The sequence below is a fragment of the Neoarthrinium moseri genome (genome assembly GCF_022829205.1).
Source record: "Neoarthrinium moseri strain CBS 164.80 chromosome Unknown scaffold16_Wmoseri_CBS_16480, whole genome shotgun sequence".
Taxonomy (NCBI): domain Eukaryota; kingdom Fungi; phylum Ascomycota; class Sordariomycetes; order Amphisphaeriales; family Apiosporaceae; genus Neoarthrinium; species Neoarthrinium moseri.
The window spans coordinates 443,390-461,478 of record NW_026055130.1 but is presented as its reverse complement, the minus strand read 5'-3'; the positions used below and the strand labels follow the sequence as shown (position 1 = coordinate 461,478).

Sequence of the window (18,089 nt, the reverse complement as noted above, 5' to 3'; positions counted from 1 at the left end):
GCGAAACTGCCAACCGACACCATCCCCCATCCCCCCTTGCCTCCAACCCCAGTGTACTTTGAATGTACGCGAAAGCACTGTACTTCAGAAGGAATATTGTATAGTTACGAAGACTTGTCTCCGGTTACGTCTGAGTAACTCGCACTCATCCCCTCCCCCCGCCCTTGCTTCCTCCCTCCCACACCAATACGTGCACCCCTCTGACAGTGTGTTTTGATGTCCCATTACGGACCACCTGGGAAGTTTTGAAGTGTTTACTGGTGCTCAGACTGGGGTCAAATTTCCAACATCCGGCTCTGTACTACCAACGCTGAGCAGCACAGCTTGGAAATGAAAGACGTGTTTATGTTCGTTGGCGGATGTTATTACAAATAGATATTTCCGAGATGCTTTCTCTTCTTTCGCAAATGTCTGCGACGGACACGCGGGATCCCTACTACCTTGACTCCAATCTCTTTTGCTGATGACCATGAGCGCACCAAAGATCTATTTCGGCGCCGGTCTTTTTAGTAAGGACCAGGGCTACAACTCTGCCGAAGAAATCAAGCCATGGCTCGCTGTCCTCTCTGAAAGCAAAAACATCATCAGCAGCATCGATACCGCTGTAGCCTACCGTGAATGTGAAGAGTGGCTGGGCCAGCTCAAGGTCGACACGCAATCCGGCTTCCCTATCGACACCAAGCTGACTGGTGGTGTCCACCCAGCCCTGGTCGCGACCAAGGTCAACGTCATCGCTCAGGCTAGGGAGAGCTTGAGCAAGACTGGCGCCAAGCAGGTGAGTGTCGAATGGAGATCACGAACCCCGATGCCCACTCGCCGTTTATTTGGTCATCCTAGCCTTGCGACGCCTCCAGCATTCAATTCTAGGCGTCTGGGCGGCTTGACTCCTTCTTGGCGGGGATCGCAGACATGTCGCAGGCTAATAATGTCCGTCGATACCTAGTTCGGAACTCTTTATCTACACGCCCCGGATCCCCGTGTTCCTGTCGAGGAAACGCTCTCTGGATTCGATGCCCTCTACAAAGACGGCGTTTTCAAGGACTTCGGGCTCACCAACCACACCTCCGAACAGGTCGAGGAAGTGATCAAGGTTTGCAAAGAAAAACAATTCGTACTTCCATCAGTTTTTCAAGGCAGTTATAACCCTATAGCTCGTCTTCCCGAAGAGAGCTTGCTACCCGTTCTGCGTAAGCACAAGATCTCTTTCATCGCGTACAGTCCCATGGCTGGTGGATTCCTTGCGAAAACATCCCAGCAATTCCGCGACCAGCCCGAATCCTTCCACGGTCGTTGGAATAGAGCAGGATTCCTCGGCAAGGTATACCACTTCCTCTACAACAAGCCTCCAGCGCTGGAAGCACTGGATAAGTGGAACAAGATCGCCGCGGCCGAGGGCATCTCAGGTGAAGAGATGGCCTACCGCTGGGTAGCTTACAACTCTGCGCTGACGACGGATGATGGCATGGTCATTGGGGCAACGACAATAGAGCAGTGGAAGAGCAACCTTGCCGCGATACAAAAGGGTCCCCTAAGCCCAGAGACAGCAGCCAGGATCGATGCTTTGTGAACCCCAGAACTGAAAAAGGATGGCATTCTTGACAATTTTGTAGCGATAAAGGAGGCAATGGCTTCTCCTATGTAACTTGTGCACAACACCTAAGCAGCTGAAGCTTCCCGCTCAAGATGCTCGCAACCCCTGTAATGTCCGTCCTTCACTCCTATCCACAGTACTCGTAGAGCAGGGGCGTTCTTGCCTAGTCGCTGCCTACAGCCCCTTGATGGCCAACACCACCCAAGTACTTATGCAAGGTGGCACTCGTGCATAGAGATCATCCGTCCCGTGCGTGAATTGTAATTTTGATTTTATGACATGCTTTCCGTTCCAAATAGACTTGAGCCCCTCACTAGCTATCCGACGCATTCCATGGAAACGCTCCTTGGGACTCACAGAAAGTCCGTTTTGACTGGGTCCACCGCCACCTCGTTTGTTTGTCCTGTCCCAGAGCCTCTCTCAAGCCCAACAAAATCCCGTAAATAGCTTCACCGATCTCATGGGTGTCCAGTACCCATATTGAGGCAAACAAAAGCAGAATCCGACTGCAAACCAAGCCTCTTCCATCATTAAGCTAGTCTCTCGATCAAATCCAGTACACACGGTTCAGCCGCATCAAATCATGTCTAGAGAAAACAGATTTGGGCAATTGCAGCTGAGACGAATACGTGGGGCCTATGAAACCACGTGAATCGACAGTCACATCTCTTCAATCAACTGCGTGGCTTATAGTAAGGGCACTTTGAGCTATGCCACGCTATCGCAGGTCAGGCATGGCACCTGCCTTGAGCCTTGTTACATGCGAAAAAGTTGACGTGGGTATCAAAGAGCGCTTTGAAGGGTTCGTATATAGAGCCTCGGTGAAAGACGTGAGTAAGGAGATATCATGTACCCGCATTCTGCTGTGCTGTCTAGTGAATTCACTGAAAACCAATGAGGTTGACTTCAAGGTTAGTGTGGGAATCTTTGGATTTCTTAATCTATCTTCTAAAGCCTCGCTTCAAACCGCTTAGTGTTAATTCAACTTCCACTTCTTCATGGATTTTCGGTGCGTTTCTGCACGAGGGACTCGATTGTGTCCATCAGAAGCAAAGGTAGCTCTTCATATGGCTTGTTGCCGGTTTGCAAGATAAACGAGCTTACTTCGAGGAAAGTGTTTCTGAAATGATTCCACAGTTCCTTGTCCTCAGTATTCTCCCTGCCGGGCCGCGGGTAGAAGGGATCATTCCGTAGAAAGGCTTGAGCAGCTTGCATAACCCCGTCCTGATCCATCCGCATCCTTCTGCAGCAATCAAAGTCAAGGATCCACAAGTTGTGGCTACCGAGTTGTTGCGAATGAAATCGAGGCGTGGCGGGGCTCGGCGCCGGTGCAAGAACAAATTCCACGTCATTAGCATCCACGCCTGCTGACCAGTGCATGAACGCCAGGGCCTTCGCCATGCCAGTGGCATATTGGGGAGGATCCAGGTCAAGATCGGACATTTGGTCAATATGGAGCGGGTAGTTGCGAAGACTGAAGAAGTGCACTTTGGATTCTCGCTGGCCAAACTTGTGACGGCCTAGGTATGGCCGGACCAGACAATCACTGTTCTTGACGTCGGCACTAATGTTATCGGCGAGGGATGGCGAGCAGTACTTATTGATGAGTACGTCTCGTCCAATCTTGGGAATCGGTGGGATTCTCTGTGTGATCAAGGTGTTGCATGGGAGATAGTTATCTGGAAACCGCTTGATGACGTTTGTTGCGCCCCATCCGCTGTATGTTGCCGGTATGAAATCGTAGCATTTTGGAACCAAGAAGCAGTCTCGAATCTGATCTGGGCACTCTTCATAAGCTTGGAGAATTATTTTGTGCATTGTGAAGTCATTGTGTAAGGAACGGCCTGGGCCGCCGTCCTCGCGTTTGATTGCGGTGGATGCGGAGTCGATCTTGTCGTGGTCTGGCTGGCTCCAGACGGAACCACAAAAGCCAGCACCAATTCGGCGATAGGGAATTGTTGACTGCTCTGAATGAAAAGCCTTATGTTCCATGATGAAGCTCTCATAATTTGGGTCGTGGTAGAAATTTTCGAGTGATGTTTTTGCAGCCTTAATTATCCATTGGCTCCATGCGGAATTGTTTAACTAGTCGTTTATTTAACACTGCTCTTAGTCTGACTCATATCCCCACTTGCCTTTTTAAGTCTGAACGTTACTAATTGCGGCGATGTCCAATCACACGCATAAACACTCTAGGAAACCGTGAACTAGCGTCTAGGCTTTGATTTTCCAGGAAAGGTAAGAAGCAACTGCCACGGATTGCCCGCAGCAGAGAGCTACGGCATGCCATTGTTTGAAGTTGAGTCTTCGTCCAGTTACAGGTCATCCTGAATCCCGACTATTGCAAGCGAGTCTCTCCACAGGCGTCCCTCTTTCACCGGGTCATAAGTCTGACGTACATAACCAATACTGAAAGGACTACCATCGTCTTCACCACGCTTGGCTTCTGCGCAGTCCTCTAGATACCTGCCTCCCTTGCCCTCCCACTCGTGACCGACAGCGGCAACGACAGTTGTGGCAGCACCCTGTTCGGGCGATTTCAACATTGGCGCGAATGCCTTGTTGCTCATGATCTGCTCCACGACCTCCTTGCTGAGATTTCGGCCTATGTTGGTGTGGATTCCCCCAGGATGGACACTCGTTGCGTGCAAGCCTATGGGACCATAACGACGGTCCAGCTCGTTGGCCATGTAAACGTTTGCCAGTTTCGAATTTGAGTACGCCTGTGAGTGGTTGTATTCACTCTTTTGGAAATTGTAATTGTCGCTTTCGCTGAGGTCGCAGGCGCGCTGTCCCGACGAGGCTACAACGACTACCCGAGACCGGAATTCAGGGGTCGAGCTGCGGAGCAAGGCGGACTTAAGGAGCTGGAATAGCAGAAAGTGGCCTAGATGGTTGGTCGCAAAGTGTGTCTCGTGTCCGTCCTCGGTAAACGTCAGCTCCTGCAGTCCCATCACGGCCGCGTTGTTGATGAGCACGTTGACGTGGTTGTTCGATTGCGCAAGAATGGCTGCGGCGCCGGCTCGAATGCTAGCAAAGGATGCATTGTCCATTTCGATCAGGGTGACCCTTCCTGGCTCTAGAATTCCGGCAAGAGAAGCCTTGGCCGTGGTCACATTTCGAGCGGGGAGGAACAAGGTCGCACCGGTGGCCGACAATGCTCGCGCGGTCTCGAGGCCGATCCCAGAACTCGCGCCGGTGATGACGATTACTTTTCCAACGAGTTTGCCTTCAAGGCCCTCGTCACGTATTATTTGGATGGCCGTGGGACGGGCATCTCCTACTCCCTGAGGATGGGCATGGACAGCGGCGTATCGACTCATATCGATTCAGTTGATCAGATCATGCAAACGTCGTGGTCCAGGTAAAAGCAAAAGAAAGTATACGAAGATTGCTACTGCTATGGATGAGCTGTAGGAGGGATAGACTTCTGGTCAATGGGACTCATATATTTATAGTGGTAAGAACAGCATTGATGAAAACAGCCCACAGAGACGCGGTCCCAAACTCCATTGCAATGCCCACTGCCGACTTTGGGATAGTTAGTTGTGCCAGAGATTGGCTGCTGCCTTACAATTGACCAGCAATAACCCTGATTGGTCCCCAGTCAATATGGCGCAACTCAAGTCTTAGGTAACTCGTACCTGTGCTATAATTCCGCAGGATCCGGGCTAGCGGCGGCCGCAGCTCGGCCGCTGACACCCCCTATTCGACGGCCGCCGTTGCGGCGTAGTAACCCGTATTGACCTCCACCATCGCCTTCATCAAAAACATCACCTATCGCAGAAAACAGACGGTGCGGAGAAGTGTCTGTATCGCCGGTTTATGTTCTACATTATGCACAAACCTGGGAGTGACAATACTACGGCGGACCAGGCAAGACAGGTATGCACTTCATGCAAGGCACGAAAGAGGAAGTGCAACAAAGCACTTCCCAAGTGTCTCTCCTGCTCCAGGTCAGTCATGCGTACGGTGCTGGATATGCGCCCGCATCGTTCTGCTACGACGTGTTCGTAGGTCGGCTCACATCATCGTACGTAGGAGGAACCTCAAGTGTGTATACCTAAAACCCGAGCAAATCCGCACTTTAGTACCGCCTTTTCAGGCGTACGAGCATTTACAGGCCAGTCCCTACGTTAGCGATGACAATGACGATACTGTGGATGTCCAAGCTGTCGACTTCCCGACGGTGCTGTTCCTGGATCCGAGCCTGCTGCATCACGGGCAAGTTGACTTCTTACGGGCTTCTTCTCCCGTTCCCTCTCATGTCCTGAAACTTTTGGGGACGATAGATGAGATCCAATCGACCGGCGGAAACTTCTTTAGCCACATTCACAAGTGGATGCCTTTTATATCCAAGAAGCGCTTCTATGAGGTTCACTTGCGCTCGTCGTTCCAGTCCCAGCCTGACGTCGCGCTTCTACTGTTGTGCCTCGAATTGATAACCACCTTACCACCCAGCAAGCCACGCAATCCCCAAACGGCACTGTATCATGCGGCCAAGCACTTCTATCTGACGGTTGAAGGTTCAGAAGTACTGTCCCTCCCGGTCATGCAGGCCGGTGTGCTCTTGGCTCTCTACGAGCTTGGCCACGGCATATTTCCTGCGGCTTACCTGTCGATCGGCGCCTGTGCCCGCTACGCCCATGCTTTAGGCATCAACACGAACCAGAACACCACCGGTGGGAGGCGTGTCCTTACCATGGTCGAGGTTGAGGAGAGGCGTCGGGTCTGGTGGGCGATCGTGATCATGGATCGGTACATCTGCGTGCCTCCCTTTCGAGCTCTCTATCAAGTTGGCCCACTGTTTTCTGACATTCATGTAGATTCGTCAGTATCGGCTGCCCCGGGAGACCACTGGCTACCGCCGACCCCAGCCTGGACGACCTTCTGCCCGCCGACGATGCGTTATGGGACCAGGGGGTAAGTGATTTCGCTGCACCACATCACACCGGCCTCCGCTTGTCTTCCGTACCGCACGCTGACCTGCGCCTCTCGAGATCGTCCGATCTGAGCACTCGATCCCGCTGGCCTCGCCGCTGACGGACCACATGAGCAAGTTCGCGCTGCTCTGCCAAGCGGCGCGGCTGCTGGGCCAGGTGCTCCAGCACGCCTCCGGCGCCGCGCCGGCGCACGACACGGTCTGGAGGCAGCTGGACCGGACGCTGAACTCGATGCTGGCGGCGGCGCTGAGCACGGACACGCCGGACGACGACCAGATCGCCTTCATCTACAGGTTCGTCGTTGCCCCGTGTACAAGGCTCATTGGGGGTAAAGCGAAAGAAAGCCGCCATCGTATCTGACTCGCGCTTGTTCACAGCGTCCTCGTGGCCCTATACCCGCCACGGCTCTTTTCTCCTTCCTCCGCCGCGGCAGGCCACCCCGTCGACGCGGAGCGCGCCGCGCGCGGCCGCGAGGTCATGGAGGAGATCACGGGCGTCGTCGGGCAGAACCTCGTGGAGCGCGACTGCTTCCTGGGGCGCGCGCCGGCCGGCATGTCGCCGTGGGGGCTGTTCTTCGCGTACCGCATCTGCGGGTACCACATGCGGGAGCGGTGCCGGGACGGGGCCGGGGACCGGGCGGGGCTGGCCGAGATCGTCGTGGAGAGGCTGAGGGGCGGGCTGCGGGCGATTGATGTGCGGTGGAATGTCGCAGGTAAGATTTGTTGAGGCTTTTCCTTCCTCTCCCATTCTTGTCAGTGGGATGCTAATTGAGAATGTTGCCGTAGGTGTCTATCTCCAGCTGCTCGAGGCGCAGGAAGCCCTTCGGAATTCGTAACACTTGGTTGGCGTTTCGAAGAGAATGCTGTATCCTATGGAAACGAGGTTACGGTAGGAGTCAAGGGGTCCCAAGTACGCGGAATTATGAGTTCTTGTCCAGCTGCACGCATTGCCCACCCCTATTACAAGCATATGGGTCGGTGTTAGCTACACACGCCAGCTGGATGCCTCTGTTTCGTCATACGGCTTCACATGGTCCACGTTATCCAACATCTTTCAGGGCAGGCGAGATTTCACAGCACCTGGAAACTCAAAACACAATGACAATCGTTCAATGTTGCACTATCAAAATGATCCATCTGCCCATGACAGTGAATCAAATGCATTCATGGTATCTTCCAAGTCTACACTGCAAACCGCAACGCCATGTCCATGCAAGTAGTTCTGCCCTGACGGGGGGCATTTACCATGCTTTTTCCTTCCATGCAGAATGCCCAGGAAACCACCCGAGTGTGTGCGGTATCGCGCTGGATCTAGTTCTCTATCTTTCCCTCTCAGAAACTGGCCGTTCATAGAATCGCTCCCTCCTCGCATGTATAGTGGACTGCCCTCACAATTTTTTGAAAATAGCAGTCTTGCCGGGTTTCTCGCCGTGCATCCTCCTGGCGCCCTTGGGACCCTCGGCAGATAACGACGAGTACGGGTTGAAGACCTTACCCTTCCCACCCTTGCCGCCGTTTTCTGCTGGTTTGGCTCCCCGTCGGGCCTTGAGGACAGACTCGGCATTGCTGTAGTCAAAAGGTTGTTCTTCTTCGTCGTTCTCAGTAGCGGCCTCGGCGGCCAGCTTGGCCTCTCTCTTGGCTTTCTGGCGCTCCTTGCGCGCCTTCTTTGCCGCTTTTCGCTTCGCCTTCTCTTCCTCCTCGTCCGTGCTGTTGACGGAGATCTCGTCGCCTTCGATGGGTGCAGGTTTCGACCCGGATTTCAACGGTGTGGCTTCGCTCTCGTCGTCGTCTTCGGATTCCTCCTGCTCAGGTTCCGGCTCCGGTGCCTTTCGCTTCGTACCAGCCTTGAGAGTGAACTCGTCATCGTAGGTGCTTGAGCCACTGGGCTTTTGATCCAGCTTTTTGGCAGGCTCCGTGGGAGGCTTCTGGACAGACGGCAAGGGCTCAGAGACTGACGCATTCTCCATAAAGCTGGCCCAGGGAAGGGCAAACTCCATGGTTTTGGCAGTCTCGTTGACGTGAGAATCTGCCTCCCATCGCGTGCTGATCGGCACCTCGCCCCATAGCAGTGAGCTCTCGGAGACCAAGTCCTTGGTGTCGATTATCGTCTCGCCAGCCCCGCCTGACTTCCTCAGGTCAGGGAAAACCTGTTGCGCCACTGCCCCGATACCTAGAGTGGGAGTTCCAGCATTGCGGCTGAAGAACTCGGACAGGCTGGGTCCATTGGCGCCGTCTGCTTTCGCTTGCTCGACAAGCTTGAACAGCTCTGAGATCCTCTGTTTCACTACGTATGATATGTGGGGTATGAGGCTATGCAGGGCCTTGGGGTCCGGGGGAAGTCGTCTGGCAATATCGAAAACGGCAGGATTGCTCATGATAAAAGCCGGGCTCTCGTCTTCTTTGCGGGCCAAGTCATCCCTCCACTTGTGAACGGCTCTGAACACAGCGAATTGTTCGCGACTGAAGTTGCCCGATGATTGCTTCATGAGCATGTTGAACCAGCCGAAGATGCCCTGTCCGCCTTCAGCGTCGTAGATGAACTTTTCATGTCGACGTAACGACGTCGCCTTTGAGCGCTCTAGGACATGTTCGATGTAGTTCTCGTCAGGGTTGTCTTGCTTGGACTGCGAAACAAGCTCATTTCGCATGCAGTCATAGACGTAGAGCAGGTAATGGGTATCCGAACGCGCATAGTAATACATCTCCTCGGGGATGGGTCTGTGTTTCGTTAGTAATGCGTCAGTGCATCGAAAGGCGGGGGGGCACATGCCGTATTCTCCAGTCGGCAAGTTGATACTTCTTGTCAGCATCGAAATTGGCAAACCGCTTGAGAAGGTAGGCGAGACTTCTTCCGGGATATCCCAGCGTCTCGGCTGCATGAAATGTGTCGAAGAGCCCCACAATGTACAGACCGCAGTCTCTCTGAAGCCATATGATGTCCATATAAGCTCCGTGAAGCACCTGGTCATGGTAAGTTTTTGTTCCTGAATTAGGCAGTCCCCGAGGATACTGACCTTGATGATGTTGGGGTCGGCAAAGACCTCGTTGAGGACTTCGAGCTTGTGTCGCCAGGGCTGCAGCGTGTCCACTATCCAGTCCTTGTCTCGCGTGCTGATCTGCATGAGTGAGAGTAATCCGGTGTAGGTCCTAAAGTCATGATGTTCTGTGTCAATGGCAATCTCCTTGGCCTTCTTGAGTTCGGCCAGCATGTCCAGGACGCCCTCAAATGTGTCGACAAAGGTAGCCGCGGTAGACTCGACGGGCTGGTAGTGGATAGGCTCAGCAGTCTGGTAGACGGAGACCGGATACTGGAGGTTCAAGATCTCGGTCTCGTAAGGATGTTTATATCTAAATTGGCTGTCAGCACCCCATACCGCGCTTAGGTTCCTCATCGAGGAGCGGACACTTCGCCGTCTCCTTCGCAGCCGCTTCATTGATTCCTCCTGGCTGGAAGGCACTCGCGCTTCCGAGAGAGTGGGTCTGTCAAGGTGACGCAAGAAAATGTGGTAGTCGTACTGTACGCTGTCCTCCTCATTATTAAACGTGCCGAGGCTCTTGTCCAGCGGCAGCGTGGCGTGTGGCTTCTTGGTCAGAAACGGTTTCCAGGGAGAGTTATCGATGTTGTCGGGCTTCACTTGGAAGGCATTCTGCGGCTTCAGGATGTTGGCGCGGCGCATGGACGGGTCGAGGGCGTCAAAGGTCTTGGTCTTCTTGGGCAGTGATCCCTATCGCGCAATAAAAGGTTAGTCTCAAGGCCAGTATACAGTCGAAGGGATTGGGTTGGGTTCATGCTGACCACTTCCTCCGTCGGCGCCGTCTTCCTCTTGACCAAGCCTGTGTACTCGTCCAGGCAGGTGTCGGCCTTCTCCAGCAGGGTGTCGATCACGTCGACGATCTTGGACCAGTGGACGTCGACATCGTCGGCATCCTCGAGATCCGGGTGCTTCGCGCTGGTCCCCTTGGTGGCCGACCTGAGCAGAGAGGTGGACAGGGCCAGGAGGCGCTCGCTGGCGTCGTCGAGCTGCTCGGCGGCGGCGGGGTTGCTCCTGCGCTGGAAGTTGAGATCCTCGGCGGCGAGCTGGTTGCTGGAGCGCGTGGCCTTGACCAGGGCGGCCTGGATCTTCTCCTGCAGGGACTTGAAGTCCTGGGAGGAGTCCATGATCGCGATGCTTGCCGGGGGGGACACGCCGCGATGCTGGGGAATCGTCGTGTGTTGGATCTTGGTCGGCCGACGGTTTGGGCTGTCCCTCAGGCGTATCGACGTTCGAACAAAATTTCAGGACGCGGCCGGCGTCAAGGCCCCCGATTAGGTGCTAGCTGCAGGCTCCGGCAGGCCTGGTAGGCCTGGCAGGGGTTCACGGCGGGAGGCGGGTCCCCTGAAGACGCGCTAAGATAAACGATAAGGCCGGCCCAGGCTGCCCATCACCCCGACAGACAGCTGGGCGCTGCTCTCCGTGACGTGCGGGTGGCTATCACCGGCAGCAGCCCTGGAGAGCTTAGAGAAGACGTTCACTCCAGATTCAGCTCCAGCTCCAGCTCCAGCTCCAACTTCCAGCCCTTCCGGCAGTCCGCCACAAGCTTCTTCTCCTCTCCCCTCCTTAGACGACGCCGAGATCGTTCGCCATGTCGGCCTCATTAGCACCAGAATGCAACGAGGTCAAGGAGTGAGTATCAGTTCTGCCCGGATGATCGTGGCGCCACCCGCTGACATGCCTAGGCGGTATGACACTTGCTTCCTTAAGTGGTACAGCGAGAGTAAGTAGCTTTTTGACCGTTGTTGGGTTGGCATATGTCATAGTAACACACGACTGCTCCCGTAGAATATCTGCGGAGCAACGGCAAGACCGACGACAACGAGTGCGCCAACCTGTTCAAGGACTACCAGAAGTGTCTCAAGGTATGGGCAGCCTACCCATCTACATCACGTATCTGCTGCTAGGCTGTGTCTCTAACTACGGCCCAAGGTTGTGCTCAAGGAGAAGGGCATCGACAAGCTTATTGATGAGGCGAGAGAGGATACCAAGGAGAACGATGCTCTGTATATAAAACGAAAGTGAAGTCCTGGTTCGGCTTCCCGGCTGGTGCTGCTGGTGGCCGCTTTCCCCCAGTAGGCTACTGTGAATAGTTCTTGGGAGGTCTGTACCATGTACTGTAGGTACAGTAATCCTATCATGGCTTGCCTTGGCGTGTACATCATCATAGGGACGGTTGGACGGGTCGTGGGCGTGGACCGACCTTGGGCTGCTGCGTGGGCTGCTGCCTCCGTTCGGCACACGGCAAGAGAGAGGTCGACGAGTTAGGTAATCCGCATTGAGGTCTGGTCTGGTCCTGACTGGGCTTGCATGGGTTGGCGTTCAGGAATCTCGTATTTAGTTGTCTCTGCTCCGACAGGCCCCCGCGATCTACGCAGAGCCGCACTTGTCCTCTCCAGCTGATAAAATGGGTGGGCGGAATCTCACCTGCCTCCGTTCACACTTGCTCCTCTCATCTCTCCAGCTTGTCGTGTGAGTGAGCCTCGCAGCCTCCCGACGGTAGCCCGGGCGGACCGCAGAGCCCGACGCCGCCCCTGACTGTGGACTTGCGGACTGCGACCATGGCTTTCCCCCACGTGGCCCCCGGCATCCCCAAGTCTCGTTCCCATCGGACCACCCGGGGGGGAGATTCGAGAACAGCACAGCTGGCGAGAGTTAGCTGGAAAATAACATTGGACGCGTAACCCGCGTTCTGGCCAATTCGCTACGAGACATTACTGCAGGAGGCAGAGCAGTGGGCTGTTAGTAGCAGCAGAAGGCGGCGCCATTATGCAACGCATCTGCAAGGGGCGCTAATCACACCACCACCCCCATCGCTATAGCCATCCATCTCATTCCATCCCACCCAATCCAATCCCGCTCAATCCCCCCGAGCCGCGCTCTTTTTTTCCCCCCTCTACAGCAACCCCCGGGAGCCTTCGTGCAGGGAGCTGTCCAGGACTACGGACTATTGTACGCCAGACACGGAGCCATCCCACCGGTGTCACCTCGCCAGCTTCCATTCTAGAAGCGGCTCGCTTGTTTGTGCAGCCCTGCTTCTGCTATCTGGATGCGGTGTCGACTATCTGATCTGAGACACGTTGAATGCTGAGAAACAAAAGCCGGTCGCTTATCACAGGAAGAAAAAGCCAGGTCGACGGTCAGTCGGACAGGACCTCGAACGGGGCAGAACAGAACACAACAGTGGGCTGGTTAGCAAGCGGCACTTGCAACTAGGGCGCTTCGCTAAGCTCCAGTCCCCCTTGGAACCTTGGAAGTACCTCACCTCGTCGATCTAGACCACGCAAGCCCACCGGTCTTGCCAGCCATACACGCTACCGAAGCCAAGGTACACTGTATTGTCGACATCCATACTGGATACTGGATACTTGGAGGTTACTCCTGCTCTGCTCTCCTCCGTACCACCACCACCATCACCACCACCATCCACGACCCCAATTGCCACGAGGAGTTGGCCGGCCGCCCACCACCAACCTCGTGCCCCCTTCCAACGAACGCGACCATCACCGACCGGCACGGCCCCGGGCATGCCTCTGCGCCTCCTCCCGCCGTCGATTAATCTATGCACCCCTTCTCCGTCGTCACCCTTGCGATATTTGTAGCTGGCTACGGTACTGCTCGATGGGATCTTGTGACGCGCCTCTACGAACTCGCTCTCTTTGCATGGGATAAGGGCGTCATCGTGAGTCGCCGCACCCCAATGACCCCCCCAACATTCACCTCGTTCTTCGACTGACGCTCCTTCGTCTTCCGCAGTGCCGCAGCGCTCAAGGATTCGGTCTCCTGACCCTGCTGTTTCTGGTAGTTCTTCTGCCCGTGCAACATCTCGCCCGACAAGAAGCCGAACTGGTACGACCCCGACTGCTCTCCCCTTGCCTCGACTGAGACACCTTCCACCTTCCCACATTACAAAACAGCTGACCAAGGACTCTCCCATGTTGCAGCATCCCCGCTCTCCCAGCGCCGGAGTATCAGCCCGCGAACAACTCAGGCGCAGAGGCTCCTTCTGACCAGGAGTCTTCTGAGGCCTCTATGACATGCCAGAGCATGATGGTTTGATGCGAGTGTTCTGGCCGACCGACATCGCGACATCCGATCTGCCTGGCGTCATTGTCGGCTGGAGGAATTCGGGGCTCGATGTCGTCGTCGTCGCCGTGCTGGATCATGTCGATGTAAGTTGAGACCTACGCCTCTTATCCTCCGCCCATCCTCTCGACCTGTTGCAACCAGAGCCCTGTGATCTGACAACTTTCCCTCGCCAGCCCAAGAGTGTCGAGGGTGCTCTGAAGGCTGGCATCCTCCTCCGCGGCGCCCCTCATGACCTGGACCGAATCGAGAGGTTGTGCGGCCACAGCTCCATGCACGTCCTGGGTGTCACCAACCCCGAGTCCGCACCCGAGGGCAAGTTCATCATCGAGCCATCGTGGGTGCTTGCAACGACCGGCCCCTCGCTCCGGGTACCCAAAGTCAAGTGCCAGGTAGCCTCGAGCGTGCAGACCATCTCCTTCGAGCGCCCGATCCCGAACCGCATGCAGTACATCTCGCTCGACCCCATGGCCCTGGCCCTCGCCGACAAGGGGGACCCCTCCCTGCTCTCAGTGTCCGACGGCTCCGATGCTGAGGATGAAAAGCAAGAACGACGGCACCGGCAGAAGCGGCGCCAGCTGGTGGATAAGCTCAAGCTGCATTCGGTCGTCAAACACGCCCCGTCGATGAAGGACAAGGCCTTGTCCAGGATCGTCAACCAGGTAAACTGGGCCTGGGAGCTGGAGCACCTGCTGCAGAAGAACGTCTCCCTGATTGGCACTCGACCCAAGAGAACGCTTAGTGTGTCGGAACGGGTGGTCGAGCAGGCCACGACGATGCGTGACGATGCCATCTTGTGGGTGTGGGACAAGATTATCCTCTACGTGTTTCCCATCGTTAGGCGCATCTTCATCCTCACGCTCGTCAGCCACCGGGCCGCTGCCGAGATCTTCTTGATGATCCTGGAATGGCGCCTGAGGCCGAGCTCGCCCGCACTGAAAGACATCTCGGCCACCGCACAACAGATCGAGATACGCCTGCAGCAGTTCTGCTACTGGCCCATGCAATATGTCAAGCTCCGCCTGCGGAAGAACGACTGGGCCAGTGTGACCACGAGTCATCCTGACTACATCCGCTTTTATAACAGCCTCTGGCTCGTGGCGAACGATGTTATAATCGGTATCGCTATAGGTTCATACATCATCGACAATGCCGGCTGGGTCGCCGACCAGATTGGCCTTCTGCTCCGGCAGTACACTGTGGAAGCACTGCATAGCAGCATAGAATGGCTCATGGGATGGCCTGCTGGCCTCAAGCTCAACAAGGAGCTCGCTCTTTTCTTGGGAGATCTCTTCCTATGGGTTATCGAGTACTGGTCGAGCTGCATTACTACGCTCCAGCCCCTTTTGCCGCACATCATCTGGTTCATTGGCTTTTCCAGTTTCGCCGGCGCCAGCATGCCCATTGCCATGTTTTCAGACCTGGTCTCAATCCTCACCATCCACATATACTCTTTCTACCTTGCTTCCGCCCGTATATACCACTGGCAGCTCACCATCCTGCTGTCCCTCTTCCAACTCTTCCGCGGCAAGAAGTACAACGTGCTTCGGAACCGTGTCGACTCGTGCGACTACGACCTGGATCAGCTCCTCGTGGGTACCATTCTGTTCACACTGCTGTTTTTCCTCCTCCCGACGGTCGTGGTCTTCTATTTGAACTTTGCAGTCGCACGCATGGCCATCATCTCCCTCAAGGCTGTTTTCGATACGATGCTCTCTTGCCTAAATCATTTCCCACTGTTCGCCTTGATGCTCCGGGTCAAGGATCCCCGGCGTCTCCCAGGTATGTTACTAGTCATCGCCTCTGACCTGCACAGACGCTTACCTGATCCAGGTGGCATTCGTTTTGAACTTCGTGATACCCAAGATAGACTTAAACTTGATTCTAATTCCTCCATTGCATTCTCTTCACACCCCCCGACGTCAGTCATTTACCTCAAGGTTAGTCAATGAGGACAGGCACCTGTGGCATACGAAACGTGCTGACCGACTATGTAGCCCATACCGCTCTCATTCACTGCCATGTTTCACCAGTATTTCCAGATGGGAAACCGTATACGGAAGCACTACTTGTCGCCGCGCGTACTGTTCTGCCTCATAACTGGCCGATTCGTCCCTCCCATCCATCGCAAGGTGCTCTATTCACTGCAATACAGCATGCTCCCGGCCAAGCGGGCCGACATCATACAGATGTGGGACGCCCTGAACTCGTTGCCGGCGAAGAAGCGTCCGCTGGGCATCTACCCGTACGGAAAGCAGTTCATAAACATGCCCAGCCTCCCCAACGGGCGGCGGGCAAATGGAAGGAGAGGTGCCCCATGAAAGGTCCTCGCCGGTGGGCATGGCAGACGACAGGGTCGTCGGGTGGCTTTGCTTGGGTTTGAATACATACGCGCCACGTTGGTTAATGGGCTTTTTTGTGGACGGGGTACGAGCGACGAATTTAGACGAATAAGCGATGGATGGGTGGGCTTTCTGTATATACGATGATTAGACCGGCCTCCCCAAGAGGTCTTTTTCGAATGTTACGAGTGTTGACTACAAGAGTTCAACAGGTGACTCAGGTCGTTGCTTGGGATGAAACGAACTGGGAAATCCTCGAAGCGCAGCCCAAAGCAGGCGGCTTAGCCTCAATCGACTTCTCCAGCGTGAGACTCGTGGGTGAGGGTTTGTTTGTGATTGGGGTCTTGACACATCTTAGCATGCAGTCAGCTGGTTTATAATGGAGTTCGTGTTGCCCTCAGCCACTCCAGCTACCCCATTCCAGAACAATATGTCGGCCCTGGCAACCGAAAATCCAAATGGAATGTCTTGGTGACCTCATTAAAGCTGCTACGGAAGCACCACAGCTACTAAACCCGCCAACTTTGACGAATGTCGTACGTGTTTAAGTAGAGGGGATTGACAATTGTTTTATATGTTACATACACATGGAATGTGAAGGCTACGAAGCCTAGCTCGATGGCAGTGTTCCAGGGTGAGAGAGCGAGTATCAGCTCCCGATGCTAAGAAAGACGCCGGCAATGTGCTGCGAGGTATGGTACAGGGCAACTGAGGTCTAAATTCAACATTTCGTGTCTCTCGTCAGGGTGGAATGGGGGCATATCTGGCAGTCCATGGCCAACAGCACCTTGCCCCAACAGAATCTAACCTATAAACTAGAAGCGTTTGCGTCGTGGACGGAGGAAAGAAGCAGGTCCCCTTCGACGATGGGCGGGGTCGCACGTCTCGACCACCTCATCACGATCATGCCACTCGGCTCTCGGGTGCAAAAGTTGAAGAGATCCCATCACAGTCGCATTCATGTGATGAGACCTCCGCCGTAGATTGGATATTCACAACCAAGTCGACTTCATTTTATCGAACAAGTATGATAACTCCTCATGGGTGAATAGAGAGCAAGCATTACAGACAGTTTGACTGGCTGAGGCTCTGCTTGAAGTTACCCAGCAAGTATCAGGATCACCTAAGGCAATCCGTTTTTCATCAGAATCACGAAAAACGCCAACCGTGAGGATTTACGGTCGTGCTCGGCTTGTCAACGCCTCAGATAAGAAGAGGGAGAATACTGGACTGGCAAGCACTGGCGGGCTTCCAGATCGAAAAAAAAAAATAATAATAATTACACGCTATAGTGCTGAACTGTTTATCTTCGATATTTTGAATTGTTGCTCCTCACGTCTGGTGCCTCATATAAATGGCTATCCAGACGGTCGGGGTCTATACTCTCCGCATCTCATTCCTGAAGTCTCGCGATGGCCACCGCCCAGAATTCGAGAGTTATCTGGTACAGTACACCGATCGTAGCGGGAAAGCAGCTATGTTATCTTGCTGAGGTGCTTAATGTCAGCAATCCCGCAAGCGCCGGAGCCTTTATGAGAAAAAAAAATAATTGTGAATCGTACCGGCGACCTACTCCAAGGAGCCAAGTTTGTCTGACAACTTAGGGCACATCGGCTCTCGAACTTGCAGCAAGCTAGCTGGTGTTCAACGATGGGATGGAGCCATTGTTCCTAGTTACACCTGCGTCTTTTCGATTGCTCATGCATTCATGATACACGGAGAGGCCTTCGTCTATGTTGATGAAGACCCAAGTACCATGTGCTTTGACACCAGCTATTACGGAGCGAACCAGTGTCATATTTCGCAAAGTCTCGCTAGTATTCCTGCAGACATGGAATCTATTCTCGAAGTCACCCTTGTCATAGAGGATATGGCTACCTGTCTATTTGACGCCAGCGACGATATAATGCTTGGCTAGGATGGTATATTGGCTTCTACTCTGTCACGGCAGTGCATTAGGTTTACAGAAGGCCCGGTGAGACAGTGAACAGTGTCCGCTATATAATCCCCATCTTTTCCCTTCTCCTTGAAAAGGAACAAGATTCAGTATCTTCATGAATTGAACCATACGTTTGGACTTCTGATTATACCTGACC

General features: G+C 54.4%; 8 protein-coding genes across 8 annotated transcripts; 5 read left to right on the top strand and 3 right to left on the bottom strand.

Annotated features, from left to right (window-relative positions):
* Positions 1-469: 469 nt before the first annotated feature.
* JN550_005368 (uncharacterized protein) lies at positions 470-1,567 on the top strand (the record flags this gene model as incomplete). Its single annotated transcript, XM_049316987.1, has 2 exons — positions 470-775; positions 944-1,567. 2 exons carry the CDS (start codon positions 470-472, stop codon positions 1,565-1,567), a joined length of 930 nt encoding a protein of 309 aa, XP_049172784.1.
* A 1,020-nt stretch (positions 1,568-2,587) lies between these two features.
* On the bottom strand, positions 2,588-3,583 carry JN550_005367 (uncharacterized protein; the record flags this gene model as incomplete). The annotated part of the gene is made up of 1 exon (XM_049316986.1): positions 2,588-3,583. The coding sequence occupies one exon, from the start codon at positions 3,581-3,583 to the stop codon at positions 2,588-2,590; it is 996 nt and encodes a 331-aa protein (XP_049172783.1).
* A 323-nt stretch (positions 3,584-3,906) lies between these two features.
* On the bottom strand, positions 3,907-4,914 carry JN550_005366 (uncharacterized protein; the record flags this gene model as incomplete). The annotated part of the gene is made up of 1 exon (XM_049316985.1): positions 3,907-4,914. The coding sequence occupies one exon, from the start codon at positions 4,912-4,914 to the stop codon at positions 3,907-3,909; it is 1,008 nt and encodes a 335-aa protein (XP_049172782.1).
* A 573-nt stretch (positions 4,915-5,487) lies between these two features.
* Positions 5,488-7,369, top strand: JN550_005365 (uncharacterized protein; the record flags this gene model as incomplete). Its single annotated transcript, XM_049316984.1, has 6 exons — positions 5,488-5,604; positions 5,697-6,349; positions 6,418-6,514; positions 6,592-6,827; positions 6,912-7,246; positions 7,320-7,369. The coding sequence occupies 6 exons, from the start codon at positions 5,488-5,490 to the stop codon at positions 7,367-7,369; spliced, it is 1,488 nt and encodes a 495-aa protein (XP_049172781.1).
* A 552-nt stretch (positions 7,370-7,921) lies between these two features.
* JN550_005364 (uncharacterized protein) lies at positions 7,922-10,692 on the bottom strand (the record flags this gene model as incomplete). Its single annotated transcript, XM_049316983.1, has 4 exons — positions 7,922-9,251; positions 9,331-9,494; positions 9,548-10,258; positions 10,330-10,692. The coding sequence occupies 4 exons, from the start codon at positions 10,690-10,692 to the stop codon at positions 7,922-7,924; spliced, it is 2,568 nt and encodes an 855-aa protein (XP_049172780.1).
* Positions 10,693-11,156: 464 nt separating this feature from the next.
* Positions 11,157-11,590, top strand: JN550_005363 (uncharacterized protein; the record flags this gene model as incomplete). Its single annotated transcript, XM_049316982.1, has 4 exons — positions 11,157-11,197; positions 11,251-11,288; positions 11,354-11,430; positions 11,498-11,590. 4 exons carry the CDS (start codon positions 11,157-11,159, stop codon positions 11,588-11,590), a joined length of 249 nt encoding a protein of 82 aa, XP_049172779.1.
* Positions 11,591-13,127: 1,537 nt separating this feature from the next.
* Positions 13,128-13,575, top strand: JN550_005362 (uncharacterized protein; the record flags this gene model as incomplete). The annotated part of the gene is made up of 3 exons (XM_049316980.1): positions 13,128-13,247; positions 13,322-13,414; positions 13,483-13,575. The coding sequence occupies 3 exons, from the start codon at positions 13,128-13,130 to the stop codon at positions 13,573-13,575; spliced, it is 306 nt and encodes a 101-aa protein (XP_049172778.1).
* A 27-nt stretch (positions 13,576-13,602) lies between these two features.
* On the top strand, positions 13,603-15,972 carry JN550_005361 (uncharacterized protein; the record flags this gene model as incomplete). The annotated part of the gene is made up of 4 exons (XM_049316979.1): positions 13,603-13,737; positions 13,828-15,433; positions 15,485-15,591; positions 15,649-15,972. The coding sequence occupies 4 exons, from the start codon at positions 13,603-13,605 to the stop codon at positions 15,970-15,972; spliced, it is 2,172 nt and encodes a 723-aa protein (XP_049172777.1).
* Between the last annotated feature and the right edge of the window lie 2,117 nt (positions 15,973-18,089).